Source organism: Gorilla gorilla, chromosome 18 (genome assembly GCF_029281585.2).
Source record: "Gorilla gorilla gorilla isolate KB3781 chromosome 18, NHGRI_mGorGor1-v2.1_pri, whole genome shotgun sequence".
Lineage (NCBI taxonomy): Eukaryota > Metazoa > Chordata > Mammalia > Primates > Hominidae > Gorilla > Gorilla gorilla.
The window spans coordinates 112,592,841-112,612,810 of record NC_073242.2 but is presented as its reverse complement, the minus strand read 5'-3'; the positions used below and the strand labels follow the sequence as shown (position 1 = coordinate 112,612,810).

The window sequence follows — 19,970 nt, the reverse complement described above, 5'->3', positions numbered from 1 at the left end:
GCATTGCAAGACCCGTTTCAGAATTCTGACCTCCAGAACTGAAAGGTCATGCCTTTATGCTGCTTTAAACTACTACATACATGGTAATTTGTTACAGCAGCCATAGGTATGTAATACAGAATTGGGGTGGCTCCTGAGAATCTGCATTTCTAATAGAGTCTCAGGCGATGCTAATGCTTCAGGTCCAGGGATCACTCTTTGAGGACTGTTGGCTTTTAGGGAAGCACACCATCCTCAGTGCTCTTCCAAACTTTGGACTATAAGCTAAATAAATCGCTTGTTCTCTCAACAACACTGGAATCATGCAAATAGAAGTGTTGGCTTCAACAACACTTATCCCCAGAAAGTGCCTACTAGGGAAATCAACACTTAGACTGATTTTTTTTTTTCTTTCCATTCTGCTCTGAAGCAATGTGGAGAGCCACTGGGCTGTCAGTTTGACTAGCCATTAAAAATATATCGTGTTAGTATTTTATAAATGTTTATCTTGCTATATGGTTATTTATTATTTTCTCTAGGAGAAAATTGCAGAGCACTGTCATAGTATATACTTTCACGAAATCGCCAAGGAAAATAGAAAAAGAGCCTCCACGTTCTAGAAAGGAAATGGAACAGAGAGGTTTGCAATGAGCAAGATATTCTGATTCCCTTTATGTACGCTCTGCTCACCAGCTCCTCCCCTTTTGCCATACCCAACTGACCTTGGCCATACCTCTATAATTATCTCACGTTGCTCCCTTCCACTAAGCTCTTCCGGGTAATGATACTGGCTTTTCCATCCCAGTATGCTCAGATGAGGGTAACATAGTAACAGTGCTGGTTACTATGGGCACTAAACCAGTCAGCCACATTCCCTAGATCTGCCAAGAGGTCTCCAGGGTTCTGCTTGAGATAGGACACCTTATCCTATTGTCTCCAGTGCTCCTGGTAGAGAAAAAAAAGAGGAAGGAAGAGAACAAAGCCCTGATGATTTACCGTGAATCCAATACCTTGGGTGCAGTAGTCACGGAATATCAATGCACAGTGAGGAAGACTTGCAGGATCCATTGGACTGTTGCCCTTGCCATTTCTGCCTCCTCCTTTCCTTCCCTCTCTCTTTCTCCTTGTCTCTCTCTTTCTCTTCCTCTTCTCTTGGCAGGCAGTGGAGTCCAACTCAGGATTTGAATTCTGGCCCTGCCTTTTGCTAGAGTGTGACAAGAAATCTCTCTGATTATATTATGTAGGGGCAAAGATACCCACCTCAATTCTCTGATGAGAACTAGATGAAAGAATACCTGTAATGTATCTGGTGCATAGTAGGAACTCAATTAACATTCTCCATGAGGCTGTTGCTATTCTCCAGCCTTCTCACTACAAAGTACTATTCAATCAATGAATTTCACAGAGAATACAGAGTGGGAAACAACTTTAATGAGAAACCCAGTTTCCCTTTCATTTCAAGACTATGACATTCCCACTTCTTTGAGGGCTTCCATTGCCTAGGTGGCCTTTTTCTTATAGTTAGGCATTCTTAGAGCTCTGGGCATGGGCTTGTCTTGGCCAAAATGTCTTTTAGCAAAGTAATCATATATGCCAATAGGCAAATAGTGAGCAAGGCAGATCCACAAGTAAGCGCCTTTCCCTGGCGTGTAATAGGCAAAAGGGCTCTTCGCCGAGATAGCATGCTGGATGTCCCGCAGCACCGGAGAGAAGTCCTTGCTGGCTAACGAGTTGATCAATATGAGGAAATTCCGCTGTGCTAAGATGTAGTCCTGGCCGTAGTCTTCCTGTACCTCAGCGGGGAGGTGGTCCAGAATGTCCTTCTCCAGCTTTTCCCACTTGTCACTGGTGCCTGCGATTTCTGGGGTGAAAGGAAAGGGAAGAGTCAGATCCTGGGAAGGCCAAGGAAGTCAGGGAGCAGGTGCTTGTCTCTGTTGGGAAAGATGGCCCTTTGCAAATGACTTTTATTTATTTATTTATTTATTTTTTTATTTTTGGGATACAGAGTCTTTCTCTGTCTCTCAGGCTTAAGTGCAGTGGTGTGATCTCAGCTCACTGCAACCTCTGCCTCCAGAGTTGAAGTGATTCTCTTGCCTCAGCCTCCCGAGTAGCTGGGATTACAGGCATCACCAACATGCCAGGCTAATTTTTGTATTTTTAGTAGACACGGGGTTTTGCCATGTTGGCCAGGCTGGTCTTGAACTCCTGACCTCAAGTGATCCACTTGCCTCGGCCTCCCAAAGTGCTGAGATTTCAGGCGTGAGCCACCACGCCTGGCCTGCAAATGCCTTTTAAAATGTGTGCTTTATAATGGCATTTATTATCATTTCTAAACCTACATACAGAAAAGTGCACACGTAATTGGATTTTTCCAAACTGATAGCCCATGTGACTAGCAAACAGATCAAGAACAAAACAAGCCTGGGCACCGTGGCTCATACCTGTAATCTCAGCACTTTGGGAGGCCCAGGAAGGGGAATCGCTTGAGCCTAGGAGTTCAAGATCAGCCTGGGCAACATAGCGAGATCCCATCTCTAAAATATATATATGTGTGTGTGTGTGTGCGTGTGTGTGTGTATATATACACACATATATAATGTGTGTATATATACACACACACATATATATATACACACACACATATATATATAATGTGTGTATATATATACACACATTATATATGTGTGTATATATATACACACACACACATATATATGTGTATATATATATATATACACACACACACACATACACACACATATACATAGACATAGACATAGACATAGACATAGACATAGACATAGACATAGACATAGACATAGACATATACACAGAAATTTAGCTGGGCACAATGGTGCTTATCTCTAGTCCCAGCTATTCGGGAGACTGAAGTAGGAGGACCCCTCGAGCCCACGAGTTGGAGGATGCAGTGAGCTATTATATGACTGCACCACTGCACTCTAGCCTGGGCAACAGAGCTACACTCCAATTTTAAGAAAAGAAAAAGGGAAAAAAAGAAAAAAAAGAAAAACAAAACAGAACAGGACCAGCCTTAAAATCTCTCCTTTCAGCCCACTTCTCAGTAACCATTTTCCTGATTAATAGGACAGATTCATCTTGGCTGGTTTTGAACATTTATACAAATGGAATCATATGAATAGCACTCATTGTTTAGCATCAGCTTCTTTATTCAACAGTATATTTGTGACATTCATCCATGCACTGTGTGTTGATTCTCCTTTCAGCGTAGTATTCCGTTGCATAAAAATGCCAAGAATTATTTATCCACTATACTGTGATGGGCACTGTGCTTATTTTCAACTGGGCCTTTACAAATGCTGCTGCCACAGACACTCATCTTTTGGTGACTATTACATATATAATATATCATGTAATGTCTACAATATAATATATACTGTATATAATATAGTATATATACACTCATATAAGCATACACACGTATAATTTTTTAAGATATAGAAGTAATGCCTATCAATTAAATGTAGGATTTTAGGCTGGGCATGGTGGCTCATGCCTGCAATCCCAGCACTTTAGGAGGCCCAGGTAGGTGGATCACGTGAGGTCAGGAGTTCAAGACCAGCCTAGCCAACATGGTGAAACCCTGTCTCTACTAAAAAATACAAAAATTAGCTGGGCATGGTGGTGGGTGCCTGGAATCCCAGCTACTTGGGAGGCTGAAGCAGGGAGAATTGCTTGAACCCGGGAGGCAGAGGTTACAGTGAGCTGAGATCGCACCACTGCGCTCCAGCCTGGGTGAGAGAGTGAGACTCTATCTCAATAAATAAATAAATATATAAATAAATACAAGATTTTAAATATTTAATCTACTTAATAGATATAATTTTCATTTATGTTTTTAAAAATATATGAAGTGTAATTTTAATATAATTCACACATATATTTAAATTTTAATACACAAACTACATGCAATTAAGTATAAATATATTTTTAAAATAAAGACAATACCTGCTTATCATATAAAATTAAATAATTTATTTACTTTAAAATGTAGCAGCTCTGCCTCCTCATTATATAAAGTGAATAATAAGGAGATGTGCGTATTTTTAAAATTAATCTCCTCTAAGGTAACTAACAGTTTTGTGTGCCCTTCTACATTCCTTCCTTGTTCATACAAACATACATACACGTAGAAGAATTTGGTTTAATTTTTTTTACCAGGAAATAACAAAAACAAAAAGGATCATACTATGGTATTTATATTTTCCATGAATTTATTTTGGCTTAGTAATAAATCACAGACCTCCCTTCTTGTCAATGTCTATGGATTAAACCAGAGCAACAGAATTTCCCATTGAACAGCTTTTAGCCAATCACTTCCCTGTCCAATGACCTTCCAGTTGTTCCTATAGGTTTCAGCATTTCAGGCACTGCTGCAGTAAATCGACTTTCACCACCTATTCGTTTTTACTTTGGCTTTATCTCTGTAGGCAAGAGTCCTCAAAGTACAGCCTGGTCGAAGGCACATTAATTTTGAATTTTAATAGCTACTGCCAGATTACTTTCCAAAAAGCTTGTGGTCTCCCACGCTCCCTCCTGCAAAGTGCTTGGTTGTTCAGATAGCTGTGGGGATGAGCCCTTGCTAGCCTGGGTGACTCCTGGATATCAGGACTGCGGAGAAGAAGGGATCCTCACTTGGAAATGTAGGCCAGTGAAATCCAATTATACTTATGGAAATGCAAACGGAGTTTCAATTGCTCCTTTCTTTTCAGGAAGGCACACACCGTGCTTAAAGAAATGATTATCATGACAATTACTCTGGAGGTTTCTAGGTCCTGAAAAACATGTTTTCGTGAGCTACTATTCCTCCTCCTACCTCTCCCCTGTCCCTGTCTTCGTAGGCTGGGGGTTCCTTTTTCTTTCCACCTCATTCTTCTTTAAACACCTCATGGAATTTCTGGCCACTCTTGTGGGTATCCTATCCAGAGTCCCCAAAGCTGTCTTTGTGAGTGACAAAGCCATCAGCCTTTTGCCATCAGTCCGTCATCATCTCCCACTTTTGACAAACTCTCCCTACCCAGCCATCCCATGCCACTTTGGTGCTGCACACAATGAAGTTATTGATATGACCTGTATCAAAATCCCATCTCTGCCTCCTATCAGCTCTATGGCTTTGGAACTTCCTTAACTTCTCTGAGCCTACATTTTCTCACTGCAAGATGGGGCTATTATGATGCCTACTTCACAGGTGAGGATTAAGGGAGATAATGCACATAAAGCACTTAAAATCTGCTAATCTAGCATGCAGTATGATTTAGCTATCTTTATTTCAGGGCACCAGAAAAATCTGGAACGGCACTTAGAATGTCTTCAGAAGCTCCTTGTCTATGTCCCTAAAGATTCCTTTTCTTGCCCCTACCTTCAAATAAATATAAGTATGAAGTGTCATTCTCCAAACATGAGTTCTCAGCCTTCTGCTCTTGGGCTTCTTGCCTTCAGAGAGCTCATCAAATAGCTTTAAACTGGGGGGCAGCCTGATATAAAAGGAAGAACCCAGGCACTGCATCTCAGGGTCTGATCTCAAATTTTCCACCATCACGGTGTACGTGGGGTACCAGATCCCCACCCAAGGGCATGTTATCCACCCCAGCTCAGCACCATCACCTGGAGAATAATGTCAATGAAACCTGCTCCTCAGAGTTGTGGTGATTGGAGTATACATAGAAAGGGTGGAGGTATAAATTGGAGCAACATTTTAGAAAACAGGTTGGTATGATTCAGTAAAGCTGAAGACAGGAAAACTCTATGATCTAGTCATTCTTTCAGAGGCATTTGAACCAGAGTAACTCCATCTTGAACAGGGGCTGGGTAAAATGAGAATGAGACCTGCTGGGCTGCATTCCCTGGAGGTTAAGCATTCTTAATCACAGGATTAGATAGGAGGTTGGCAGGATTGGTATCACAACATACAAGTCATAGTAACTCTGCTGATAAAACAGGATGTGGTAAAGCAGCCAGCCAAAACCCACCAAAATCGAGATGGCAACAACAGTGACCTCTGGTCATCCTCACTGCTCATTATATGCTACTTATAATGCATTAGCATGCTAAAAGACACTTCCACCAGCACCAGGACAGTTTATAAATGCCATGGCAATGTCCAGAAGTTGCTCCGTATGGTCTAAAAGGGGGAGGAACCCACAGTTCCGGGCCATCCCTCCCACTTTCCCAGAAAACTCATGAATAATCCACTCCTTGTCTAGAATATAATCAAGAAGTAACTATAAGTATACTCAGTCAAGCAGTCCATGCTGCTGCTCTGCCTAAGAAGTAGGCATTCTTTTATTCCTTTACTTTCTTAATAAACTTGCTTTCACTTTACTCTACAGACTCACCCCAAATTCTTTCTCACACAAGATCCAAAAACCCTCTCTTGGGATCTGGATCAGGAGCCCTTTTTGGTAACAGTTTCACTCTGTAGCATGTGTCATGGGGAAAATTCAAGCACACAAAAACCAAAGTACATGTACCAGAAAGTTCATAGCTGCATTGTTCATACTTGTTCAAACTAGAAGGGACTCAAACATCCCATCAACAGTAGAAAATCATGGCATATTCACAGAATACTGCACAGCAATGAAATGAGTGGACTACAGATACACACAGTGCAGATAAATTGTCTAATCAGAATATTGAGTGAAAGAAGCCAGATACAAAAGGATACATACATATTGATTCCATTCAAAGTGCAAAAGCAGTTAAAGTCAAATGCTATTAATTGGGCTGGATGTGACTCTACAAAGAAAAGCAAATAAATGATCATTACAAAAAGTAAGAGGTAATTACCTATTGGGAGGTTGGAGAGGGCTGTGATGGTAGAGGATCATATAGGGGCTTCTGGGTGTTGGTAATGTTTTATTTTTTGATCTGGGTGTTAAGTACAAGAGTGTTTATAATAATTTGTTGAACCATGTGTGTATAATGCTTTTTTCTGTTTATATATTTCTCGATTTTAAAAAATAAGATCAACATCAGTAAAGAATGTATGGTAAGTGGGTGAGAACAGCTCTCCAGAACTATTATGCATAGCAATTATACTGAATCTCCAAAATCATAACCTAACTGCAGGATTGCTCTCTCGTCTAAATGGAATTTTACATCTGTGTGTTGGAATTCTCTTTGGGCTGTGTCACCAAACCCTCAATCCTCCTGCCAGATTCAAAATCAAATTCACCATTTCCCTCTTCTACCAGCTCTCAAGCAGCTTCCCTCTCTTTGTATCCCAGTCTCTCAGTCCAACCAGCACATTTGGCTTCACCTCTGACCCATGTCTCTTCTCCATCTCCTCTCCTCAATTCTCCTCCCAACCCAGGGAGTCCCCAAGTTGGAAACCCATCTCAAGACTTCATCTTCTCTGCATTTCTATCGCCCTGGTCCTGCCTGTCATCGTGGTGACCCATATCCCTTTCTCTGGGTCTCTGTCCCTTTCTCTGAGTCTTGCACCCCCTCTGCAACCTTAGGAGGTTCTCAGCTATCAAGTGTTTCAAGCCAAAATTTCAATATTTCTGTACAGATTTTATCTTTTTGCATTTGGGATAACATTCAAACCTTTAGGGTTTGTTCTTTAGTGCGTTTAGCAATACCTCCCAGTCTGTGGTCTTTTATTAGACATACTTTTTACATCTTCACTTGAATCATCGATTAAATGTTTGATGGCCCACAACTGAAGACTGAGCCTTGGGGTAGGCTGCCTCTTCCCAGAGTTCAGATATGCAGGGAGGGGAGTGGAGAGAATGGCCGTCTCCTCTTGGGATGGAGGGGAAGTGGGTCATATTCTTCAGAGGGAAGGAGAAAAATATTGTTTCTGAAATATAAAGAAGCTGGGGAAGGAAACCTTCTTGGCCAATGGCAACAAAAGACTAATAAGTGTTACTCTGAGTATCTGCTCAAACTTTTAGATGAAAATAAGCTCTCAAGCTAAATAAAGAAACCTAGTATGAAACTAATGGATTATACATTGTTAAACAGGTTTGGGTGGGGCAATGAAAATAATCAAAATTGGTGAGAGTCAGTTAGGGACCGTTTTTGAGCTGTGTTCCCACAGACCAAATACAACTCTACCATCAAGGGAGGGAGTGTGTGTCCTAGAAAGGTCCCGCTCAGAGCAGGCACCAGGGGACCAGGGTTCTAACCCATTGTGGCCTCTGCTTGCTGATGACTTATGAGCCAAAGCAATTCCTTTGTGAAAGGAAGCAGGGGTGAAGCCATACATGGAGAGCATGGCACTTAGAAGAGGCCCATGCGACCCAAGCCCTGCTGGGTGGACACTGAGAGCTGGAGAACTCTGGATGCATGACAACCCCTTCCCAACCCCCTGCACTAAGAGACTTAACGAAAGTCCAGCACAGTATCTAGCAGCATAAGGCCCTGTCCCTTGGATAACACCAGCCCCTCCCTAAAATGCCTGCCTAAGAAGGCTCAACCTTGCCAGAAAATTTTACTATTTGTTCTATCCAAGACATCCCTGAGAGGTCCCTGACTTCCCTTTCCTGAAATACTTACTAAAAAAGAACTTTAAATTGTAAATATATAGCTCTTGCAATGCAGAAGCATTTCTCTCCAGGATCTGAGAGCCATTCCTTTGGAACTGAATCATCAAGAAGGATCAGACCTCTGTTTCTCTGTCTCTGTGGGAAGACAGACTCTGGACTTCTTTAATTGCCAGCTGGCAGACACAGCTGGCCCCTCTGCATGGACACTGATGGACCCTTGTACTTTTTCACTAATCTGACTTACTGAGCCATGCTTTCCCCCTCCCTCATTCTCCTTTTAAAATGTTTAAAACACCTTTGTACAAATCAGAATGGAGCTTAGCTCTTTCCCCTACTGTCAGCAGTTACTGAATCAAACCTGTTTTCACCACTTTAACTGATCTCTGGCTGTGCTCATCTTTGACAACAATGAGGGGTTCAATGTGTGCTCTGTCAGACCAAGAGGACCTTCGGGGTTCCTTCCAGGATGAACATCACAGGTTCTTGGGCTCAGAAACCTACTTGTTAGGAAGCCTCCAGGTTGGATGGAAGCAACTTTAATTCCCCACTTGGAAAGCTCCAGTCTCATAACTGATGAGAACATGGTCACAGCCGCCTTTGATGAGCCATAAGATGCCAGCCTTTCCATTGGGGCCCCTCCTATGGGAATAATGGGAGAAAAAGAAGCAAAGTTAGAAATGTTCACTTGTTCATCCAATAAATATTTAATCAGTGTCTACTGTATGTAGGAACTGGTATCAGTGACTTGGGCAGACAAAGGCAGGCAAGGCCCCCTGAGCCCAGGTGAGCAATGTTCTTGCTCATTCCCACAGTGTAGCTTCATTTGCTTCTGCCTTCTTTGGCTCCCCTATTGCAGCTGGTATGATGACAAACCAAGTTGAAGGCTCAATCTTGTCCAACTCCTAAGCAAAATGTAATTTAGGGCTGGCCGCGGTGGCTCATGCCTGTAATCCCAACACTGTGGGAAGCCAAGGTGGGCAGATCACCTGAGGTCAGGAGTTTGAGACCAACCTGGCCAACATGGTGAAGCTCCGTCTCTACTAAAAACACAAAAATTAGCCAGGCGTGGTGGCGCATGCCTGTAATCCCAGCTACTCATGAGGCTGAGACATAAGAATCGCTTGGACCCCAGGGGGCAGAGGTTGCAGTGAGCTGGGATCACGCCACTGCACTCCAGCCTTTCGAAAGAGTGAAACTCCGTCTCAAAAAAAAAAAAAAAGAAAAAAAAAAAAAAAAACAATGTAGTTTAGGTAAGATGAAGAGCACCTACCGACCAGGCCCTGATCTTCTAGCCTGACCAACATACCTTCTGAGGTTCCTGGTAAACATATCTTTTTGTGGGGAGGAGGGTCCACTATTCAACCCACTACATCACCTATAATCGAACAGATTGTGCTCAGTACTTGTTGCAACGAGGAATAACATACATCCTGGGAAATGGTGGGGCATCTCTTTAAGAGGGTGTGAGAAAGGACTTATTCTAGGGCTAGAGCAGATGCTCTGTATCCCACCTAAATCATATTTAGCTTAGAAGCTGGTGAGATTGAGCCTTAAACTGAGTTTGTCACTGGACCAGCTGTAAGGAAGTAATGGAAGGCAAGATCAAAGGAAGCCAAGAAAGGGAGTGATCCACTTGGAATAAGAGTCTCTGAAGATGTCACTGAGGCAAGGATCTCTAGGAAAGGCCATCCTGGATTAGGATGGGCCCTAAATCTAATTAATGATGGGTGTCCTTATCAGAGACAGAAAAAGAGAAGGCACAAGGGAGAAGGCCACATGAAGATGGAAGCAGAGATTTGGGTTATGTTGCCCAAGCCAAGGCACACCTAGGGCCACCAATAGCTGAAAGAGGCAAGGACAGATTCTTTCCCAGAGCCTTGAGAAGGAGCACAGCCCTGCTAACACTTGGTTTAGACATCTGGCCTCCAGAACTACGAAAGAAAAAATTTCTGATGTTTTAAGCCACTCCGTTTGTGGTGATTTGTGACAGCAGCCCCAGAATATGAATTGAGGTGCATTCCTGGTGGTCTTCAGCAGGAAGACACTGATGTTATGAAGGAGCAAAGACAGTAGGGCTCACAGTGCCTCATGAAGTCTCATACGAAAACTAGACCCATAACAACAGGGCTCCCAGGCTTGGCAAAGATTTCCCAAGTCAAAGAAGCATCCACTGGGTGAATGGATAAGCAAACTGTGGTCCAGCCATATGATGGAACACAACTCAGCCATAAAAGGGAATGAACTTGATACATGTAACAATATGGATGTCTCAAAACAATTATGGGCAGTGAGAGAGCCAAACACAAAAGGGTATGTACTCTTTGGTATAATTCCCTTCATGTAAAGTTCAACAAATGCAAATTAATCTCTAGTAAAACAGATCAGTGGTTACCTGAAGGGTGGGGGTGCTATGAACATTGTGCCCACCCCCATCAAAATTCGTATTTTGAAGCCCTAACCCCTAGTGTGATGGTATTTGGAGATGCGGCCTTTGGAAGGTAATTAATTCCTGAGGGTGGAGCCCTCATGATGAGAGGGATTAGTGCCCTTTTAAGAAGAGACACCAGTGAGCTTATTTATTCTTTCTCTCAGACAATTGGTGAGCTAGTAATTTATTGTCTCTCAGACAATTGAAGAGCTAGTAAATTCCTCTTCCATTTTTGGTTTAAGCTAACTTGGGGTTTGGCCCTGTCACTTAAAACAAAAGGTCCCAAGGCTTAACTGATATAATTTTAACACAATGTCTGGCATCAAGCAGACTCTCATTAAACTGGTTAATCTTGCTGCAGATGGCTAGCGGATTTTTATGTAAGTGATTTATAGTTTCATGAAATCTTAGTGTTTGAAATCCAACTCCTTTCTATTACTAATAAGGGAGGCCAAAGAAGTTACAGCAACTTGTTCAAAATCACAGTGTGGGCTGTGTGGCAATCCCAGTTCGTGGGGTTAGCCAGAGTTCTCACTTCTCCATGACCTTTATAGATGTTGAAGGTTGGTCAGATAGAAGACAAACAGGTTAGCAGAGGAGCCAAGACTGACTGCATTCAAATCCTAGCTCTACCATTGATTAGCCACCTGTTATCAGGATAGTCACTTTATATTTGGTCTCTGCCTTTTTATCTGTAAATTAATAATGATAGTACATGCATCATAGGATCGTTGCGAAAGTTAAATTAGTAATATATTAGAATAGTGCCTGGCACAAAGTAGCTCCATATAAGGGCTTTCTACCATTAGTGCTACTCAGGCTTTTCAAAATAATATCTCAATAGCCCAAAAGGCTCCATATGTTCACGGTTTCTTAGAGTAATAAGTGCACCTGCTTCAGAATCTCCAGCAGCCATTGTTTATTATGTAGATTACTAAGAGCCACCCTGGACCCACTGAATCAGAATCTGCACTTAATACTTACTCAAGTAATCTTTTGAATATTAAACCTTGAACATTAGAGTTTTGTCACATATTTGTGCACATGAGCTTTTGTGATAATGCACTGCCTTATGGGTAAGCGCTATGGTTTGAATGTGTCCCTCCAAAAGCGTATGTTGAAACTTAATCCCCAATGCAACAGTGTTAGGAGGTGGGGTGTACCAAGAGGTGATTAGGCCTTGAGGATGGGGTGAATGGATTAATGCCATTATCTTGAGAGTGGGGTCATCATAAAAAGGGGAGTTTGGCCCCCTTTCGCTCTCTTTCTCTTTCTCCCTCTCTCTTGCCCTTCCACCTTCTGCTGTGGAACAACACAGCAAGAAGACCCTCACAAGATGCCACCCCTTTGATCTTGGACTTTCCAGCCTCTAGAACCAAGAGCCAATCAATTGCTGTTCATTATAAATTACCCAGTCTGCAGTATTCTGTTATAGCAACACAAAACAGACTAAGACATGACATATGAAGTTTGTTGAGAGTAGATCATATACCACATTGACAATCTAAACAAAAAGCATGCTTTGAATCAAACATTTAAGACTCATTTGTCTTTTGCATTAATTTGAACCCTGCAAGAACTGCCAATATTAGACCGTGTCTTACCTAAGAAATGGCAGTATTGTATGGTTCAACCTCATCGATCCAGTCTTGCCGTTAATGTTTAAGATGATGTAAGATGAAATAAATATAGGTGTCCAAAGTTGCTGATTAAGAGCCGCTGTGTCTTAAGGCTTTTTGACGTTATGTAACCCTTCATTGTCTGTCCAGTTACAGCCTCTAATTTTTTAATTTAACTTTTAATTTTCTCAAGGTAAAAACACTTAATGTGAATTCTACTTTTTTAACAGATTTTTTTAAGTGTGCTATACAGCTTTGTTAACTATTGGCACAATGTTGTATAGCAGATCTATGTAACTTATTTCTCTTGCATTACTCAGACACTTTGAATAACCTAATATTAGGTAACTTAAGAGAACACACCTTGTTATGGACTTAATGTTTGTGTTTCCCAAAAATTCCTATCTCAAAGCCCTAATCCTCAGGATAGCTGTATTTGGAAATGAGGACTCTAAAAAAGTAAAGTTAAATGAGATCAGAAAGATGAGGCCCTTGATCCAACAGAATTAGTGTCCTTATAAGAAGAAACACCAGACACCTCACACTCTCTCCTTGAACATGCACCAAGGAAGGGCTATGTGAGGACACAGCAAGAAGGTAGTTGTGTGTAAACCAGGAAGAGAGCCCTCACCAGAAAACCAACCATGCTGGCATGCTGATCTGGGACTTCTAAACTGCATAACTGTGAGAAAATAAATTTGTGTTGTTTAGGCCACACGATTTGTGATATTTTATTGTGGCAGTCTGAGCAGACTGACATACGTAGTCAACAACAAGACCTGCCTTAATCAATAATGTACAGAACTATGGACTCTTTCCACTCTTCCTAGACCTAGACTGCACCCTTTCTATCCTTACTTAGCATAGGCATGAAAAATCATCCCCTCTTCTAAGTCATATTCCCCCGAATGCCTCTGTGAACTATTCAGTCAATTTGTTCCCTGGGCTGTGTTCCCTTACCTGGCAGGGGAATAAATTCAGCATTCACGTTGTTGATTATTCTGGTGGTCATTTTATTTCCTTTACATTGTGATATATTGTTGACAGTAGGCTAAAAATAAGGGACTTGAAGTTACCATTCTGAAGCTTACAAAAGAATTGTGGAGACCCTCTCTCTCCCCACTATATGTGTACTTAGCATCATGTTTTCAAGGTTCATTCATGTTGTAGCGTGTATCAGTACTTCACTCTTTGTAAAGCTGAAAAATATTCCTTTATATGGATATGCCACATTTTATTTATCCAGTGATCCCTTTATGTATTCTTAAGTTGTTTCTACCTTTGGCTATTGTGAATAATGTTGCTATGCCCATCTATGTATGAGTGAGTTTTTGTTTGAACACCTCTTTTCTATCTCTTACATATACACCCAGGAGTAGAATTGCTAGGTCACACAGTAATTCTAAGTTTAACTTACTGAGGAACTGCCAAATGTTTTCCACATCTGCTGAACCATTTTATATTTCTACCAGTAGTATAAGAGGGTTCCAATTTCTCCACATTCTCTCCAACATGTGTTTTTTCTGTGTGTTTTTTTTTTATTATAGCCATGTTAGGGTGTATATTATATTATGGTGGTTTTTCATTACGGCCATTTTAGGGGGTATGTTATCTTATTGAGGTTTTGATTTCCAGCAATTGTGTATTTAGAAGCCCTCCGGTGATTCTGATGCAGCTAAAGCTTGAAAATGTGGTCCGGGGATTAGTACCGCCAACATCACTCAGGAACTAGTTATAGACATGCAGAATCTTAGGCTCCACCCAGACCAACCCAGTCAGATTCTGCCTTTTAGCAAGATCTCCAAGTGATACCCACATATGTCAGTGTTGAGAAGCAATGGAGTAAGAGACAGCCCTAAATTGCCAACACTTCCTGATTACCATTTAAACAGACCAGAGTTAGGGTTTTTTTTTTATGCCCCTCCTTGTCTGACATGTTCTTGCTTAACAGCCTGGAAAAGTAGAAAGCACATAGTACTTGGAGTAAAACAGACCCTGGTTCATATCCTGACTTTATCACTTACCAGTTACACAAACTTGGGTTACAGAGTGCTTGATCTAGAAAATTAATTAATATCTGCATTCTGTGGATGTTAGAATGAATTGACTATAGGCATGTAAATCTCTCACACAACCCAGCATGAGGAGGTTCACTCAGTCTTGCTCTACCCACTTTCCCCCTTGTCCCACAATATCCCTACAGAGTGTCAGGGAAGAAAATCTCAGCCTAGGCTTCCCATCTTGCCACTGAGCAGCTGAGAGACTGGCTGAATGACTTGCCAAATGATTCTTTTAAGGCAGCTGGCTCAGCAAGGAAAAGTCCAGGAATGATCCCACAGTCTGGACTGAGACAGAACTCAAGGCTGAAACTGTGAACTCTTCTAGATCTTTTAATTTGTAGACTTGTAAGAATCTCTAAGATTGCTTGCTTTGGTATAAAGTAATTCTGAAGTATTTTAAATAGCTTGGGACGGCGTCAGTAGCTCACGCCTATGACCCCAATACATTGGGAGGCCAAGACAAGAGGATTGTTTGAGGCCAGGAGTTCAAGACCGTCCTAGGCAACAAAGTGAGATCCCATGTCAAAAATAAATTAGCAGATGTGATGGCATGTACCCATATTCCCAGCTACTCAGGAGACTGAAGTGGGAGGATCGCTTGAGCCCAGGAGTTCAAGGTTATAGAGGGCTACAATCGTGCCACTGCACTCCAACCTGGGCAACAGAGGGAGACCTGTTTTAGAGGGGTTTATCTTCAACTCTTCTTATTCAAGCATAGCATGCAATTATACACAGGTGTTTACTCTGCAATTTCTGGAGGAAAACTGGCCCGAAAAAGGTTTTGGGCCTCAAACAGAAAAATTTTCCAACTGTCTTTGGACGATTAGAATTGTTTCCCACTTCCTCTAATTCTAGGTAAAAAAATAAAAAAATAATAATAATAAAAAGAACAGTTTGATGTGGCAGGCAACTGTGATTACTCTCTCTCCGTTAAGAGGTCCCTTTTACTTGGATACTTCCTATATACCAGTAACTGTGCTAAGCACTCAAAACCCATGGTTCATTTAAATCTGCAGCCAAGATCAGAGGTTTTCAACTGGGGGTGATTTTGCACCCCAAAGATCATGGGAAATATCTGAAGATGTGTCACAATTAGGGGTGGGTGCTACTATTATCTAGTGGGTCAAGGACACATATGCTGTTAAACACCCCATAATGCACAGGACAGTGCCCTTACAGAAAGAATTCTCCCCACCAAAATGCCAGTAGTGCCAAGGTTGAGAAATATTGCCCTGGACTCAGGTGCTACATGACCCTCATTTGAAGATAGAGACATGACAAGTAAGGTGACCTGACCCAGGTCACCCAGCTAGTAACCAAAGAGCAAGATTTAAGCCACAATGACACAAAATCTCTGAGGCCTGGGTCATTTTAGAAGGTCTGTTTTCAAGCATAGCATGCAATTGCACACAAGTGTTTATGCGAACATTTCTGAAGAGGAAAACTGGCGATTTTAGGCCTCAAAGAGAAAGATTTTCCAACTGCTCTTTGTACCATCAGAGTTGCCTCCCATGCCTCTGATCCTTGGTTAAATATTTATCCAACTGCCTTGCTGGGATTTGGGTTAAAGAGCTATGCTATTTATGTGGGAGGGATAATCAACATGTTATTACAATGGGGAAAAGTCTCCTGTAGTAGACATGGTCAAATCTGGAAGGAGTTACCTGTTGGGGTCATCTCCTCAGGAGCTAGTAAGTGACGGGGCAGAGGATGAAGGGTAATTCGGTGTCACTGTCAGAGGTGGTGATACCAGCAGCTGGCAGATTAAGAAGCTGCAAGCATACAGACTGTCAGCTGCTGCCCCAGATCCTCATGATGGGATGGTTTTTGGGTCGCTAATGCTACTGGACCATTCACTGCATGCCAAGCACAAGACTGATGCTTAAACATGTGTTATTTCATCTCATCTCTCCATGGACCCCAGAAGAAGCAATTACTATTATCCTTATCTTAAAATGAGGAGGCTGCAACTCAGAGGTTCAGAACTGTTCCCAAGGTCACGCAGTTGTCATTGGTAGAGACCGGATTAAAACCCGGGCAGTCTGTCTTCATTCTGCTTGCCTGGCATCCTAGAAGACTCTTACCTGTATTCCTACATGATGTCTCTTACTCTTTCCCTTTCATGTTCCTTTCTTTAGGGATGGAAGATGTAGGAGGGAAGGACACCGGAGGGAAGGACATGGTTGACTCTAGATTGCATTTCTTAGAGAAGAACTTAAAGAAGTAATGTTTCTCCCCATCCCACTCCTGGAACTTCCCACCCGTAGGAGTGTATTTAGAAGACATGGGTTATGTTGACTTTATTTCCACACAAGAATGGGAGTTAGGCTGGAACAAGCATCTAACAGTGGAGCTAGTAGAAAGCAAAAAATGGTCAGTAAGGTACCACTGGGAAGAGCATCTGAGACTCTTTGACTTAGTGTTTGATGTGGTGGTAACATATGTTTAAACTGAGTCACCAGGGAAGGAGGTGGCTTGGTGAGTCAGAATATGAAACTAAAGTTCAAGTTCAGGTTCTAGCTTACAGGCCAGTCACTGAACCCTTCTGACCTTGGTTTTTATAATTGCAAAATGAGAATAGCAACATTACATAGGTTATTGGGGTCATATACCTGAGAGCCTTCAACAAATGCCTGAAATGTAATGGATCCTTCATAATAACTCTTAATGTTTATTAGGTGTCTACTATATGCCAAGCACTGTTCTGAGTGTTTTAACATCAGCTCTAAATGCATTTAATGGTCACAACTGTCATAGGAGGTAGATTCTAGTATTATCCTCAGGAACCTCATTTTTAAAAATGAAAACACTAAAGTGTAGAGGGTTTAAGTGACTTTCCCAAGGACACAGAAAGTGATAGAAATAATAGCTAATGCTTACATAAAATTTATAGTGTCCACACAAAAGCTTGTACAAAAAATATTCAGAGAAGCATTATTCATAATAGTCAAAAGTTGGAAAGAACCTAAATGTCCATCAACTGATGAATGGATTTTTAAAATGTGGTTATATTCATATGCATATTCAAAAAGCTGCAAAGAAACCTATTGAAGAGGACATTTTGGGAGTTTGAACTTTCAGACAAACATCCTTTTAAGCAATGTGTACATTCCAACTCTGGCTACCTGTGCCCAAATGAGAGGCACATGGAACTTCTCACTGAGGCTGGACAAGCAGGTAGAAGGTCAGGAGAAGGTGTGGAAATTCTGCCTGATAGAGACAGCAAGGAGGATAAGAAGTGGCCAGTGGGCACAGGGAACTGAGCAGTCTTTAACGGAAAACAAAGGAGCCAAACTTTAATGGGTTAATGAGGTTGCCAAGAAGTAGAGGCTGCAAGTCACCTAACTTTTGAAGGAGCTCAGGGAAAAAGGGGTAAAGAAGCTCTTACTGTTCAGCTCCCACTTACAAGTGAGGACATGCGGTATTTGGTTTTCTGTTCCTGCGTTAGGTTGCTGAGGATAATGGCTTCCAGCTCCATCCGTGTCCCTGCAAAGGATATGATCTCATTCCTTTTTATGCCTGTGTAGTATTCCATGCTGCATATGTACCACATTTTCTTTATCTAATCTATCATCGATGGGCAATTGGGTTGATTCCGTGTCTTTGCTATTGTGAATAGTGCTGCAATGGAACACACATGTACCCCAGAACTTAAAATAAAAGCTGAAATTAATTTAAAAAATAAAGAAGTGCGGGGCAGTGTCCATTAATAAAAATAGTAATAACTCATAACCTTCAGGGAAGATATACTACACATAAGCAGCTATGCTAAGAACTTTGTGAGAATTATTTTATTTAAGCCTCAGAATGCTCCTATGTGGTCATATTTCCTCTGCTTATTTGTCCACTCTTGTTGCCTCCACTTTACAGGGACAAAAGTGGAGCTTAGAGAGGCTATAGGACCTCGGGTTTTCCAGGAGTGTCACCCAACCAGGAAGTGAAGAGGAGAGCCCCACCCTCCTGGCTGCCAGCCCAGCTCAAAGAGAAAAGTATTGAGAGTATGGGGAGGAATCATCCTTAGAGCATAGCCTGGGGTAGAATGAAAGGCCCAGGGAGAGAGAAGGAGTTAGTGGGGAGGAAGAAGGAGGAAAGGTTGAAGAGGAGAATGAGTGACAACAGAAGGAGAGAGGAGAAGTTAGGGAAGTTCATGCGGGACAGCTTCAGTTTGCTTCTGAGAGTTTCAGAGAGGGAGGGAATAGAGCAGACAAATAAACAGCAAACACAATTTGCAATAATTTTTTCTTCTATTCTGCACACCTCTTGCCTTCCAAGGAGGGCAGATCCAATGGAAGTGTTTAGTTTATTGAGCAGCTAAGAGTAGGTGGATGTGATATGAACGTGCTGGTTATGGGGGAAGGAAGGAGAGGGAAAGATGAGGAAAGAAACCAGGGAGATTTGGGAGCCAGGAAGGACAGGGAGGGGGAAGTAACCAGAGGTGAGGTGGCTGGCAACTGAAGACCTTCGGAAGGAGGAAAAACAAAAAAAAAAAAAAAACAAAACAAAAACAACAACAACCACAAAAATCTGAAGGGAATTTGCATTAAATAGCGCTTTGTGATATATGGAATCTCTAGTAAAATCTGTTTGATTGGCTCTGCCTTTTTGGAATGCAATAAAGTGCTAAGCGTTCCTTCAACATGGTGTAAAGAATGAGGAGAAAGTGTTCATGGAGACCTGAATTACATGAGATTGGGAGGAATGAAGTTTAAATTTGAGGAGAAAAAAGAAAAATGTTTGGAATCGGTAATTAAGTGCATGTGATTTGTTATAAATTGGAGCTCGTTTAAAGTCAAACCAGACACATTATTTTCCCACAGCTGCTGTAACAAATTACTACAAACCTAGTGGCTTAAACATTACAAATTTATTAGCTTATGATAAAATCAAGGAGTCAGCAGGGTCATGCTCCTTCTGGAGGCTCTAGGGGAGAACTAGTTCCCTTGACTTTTCCAGCTTCTAGAAGCCACCTGCATTCCTTGGTTTCTGGCCCCTTCCTCTATCTTCAAAGCCAGCTAGGTACCATCTTCCAGTTTCTCTCTGACTCTGACCCTCATGCCTCTTTCTTGTAAGGACCCTTGTGATTGCATCAGATTCATCCAGAATATCCAGGATAACCTCCTCATCTCAAGATCCTTCACTCAATCACATGTGCACAGTACCATTTGCCACGTGAGGTAACAGGCTCACAGGTTGCAGACAATGGGACGTGTATGTTTCTGGGGACCCATTATTCTGCCTCCCAGACCAGCTGCCTACTCACAGCAGCCTGAGATAGTTTCTTCAGGGTTATTTACTCTGCAGCGATGAATAACTGGAACAGTCATCAATTCCAGCTCAGTTTTTCCTGGCTGGT

General features: G+C 41.8%; 1 protein-coding gene across 1 annotated transcript in view; it reads right to left on the bottom strand.

Annotated features, from left to right (window-relative positions):
- Positions 1-1,388: 1,388 nt before the first annotated feature.
- HSD17B2 (hydroxysteroid 17-beta dehydrogenase 2) overlaps positions 1,389-19,970 on the bottom strand; it is a 63,135-nt gene continuing 44,553 nt past the window's right edge. Inside the window, exons 4-5 of the mRNA XM_019012880.3 lie at positions 9,012-9,149; positions 1,389-1,840 (exon numbers count right to left, since the gene is read on the bottom strand). Coding sequence (XP_018868425.2) covers positions 1,479-1,840; positions 9,012-9,149 — 500 coding nt within the window. The 3' untranslated portion in view covers positions 1,389-1,478. The remainder of the gene's footprint in view (positions 1,841-9,011; positions 9,150-19,970) is intronic.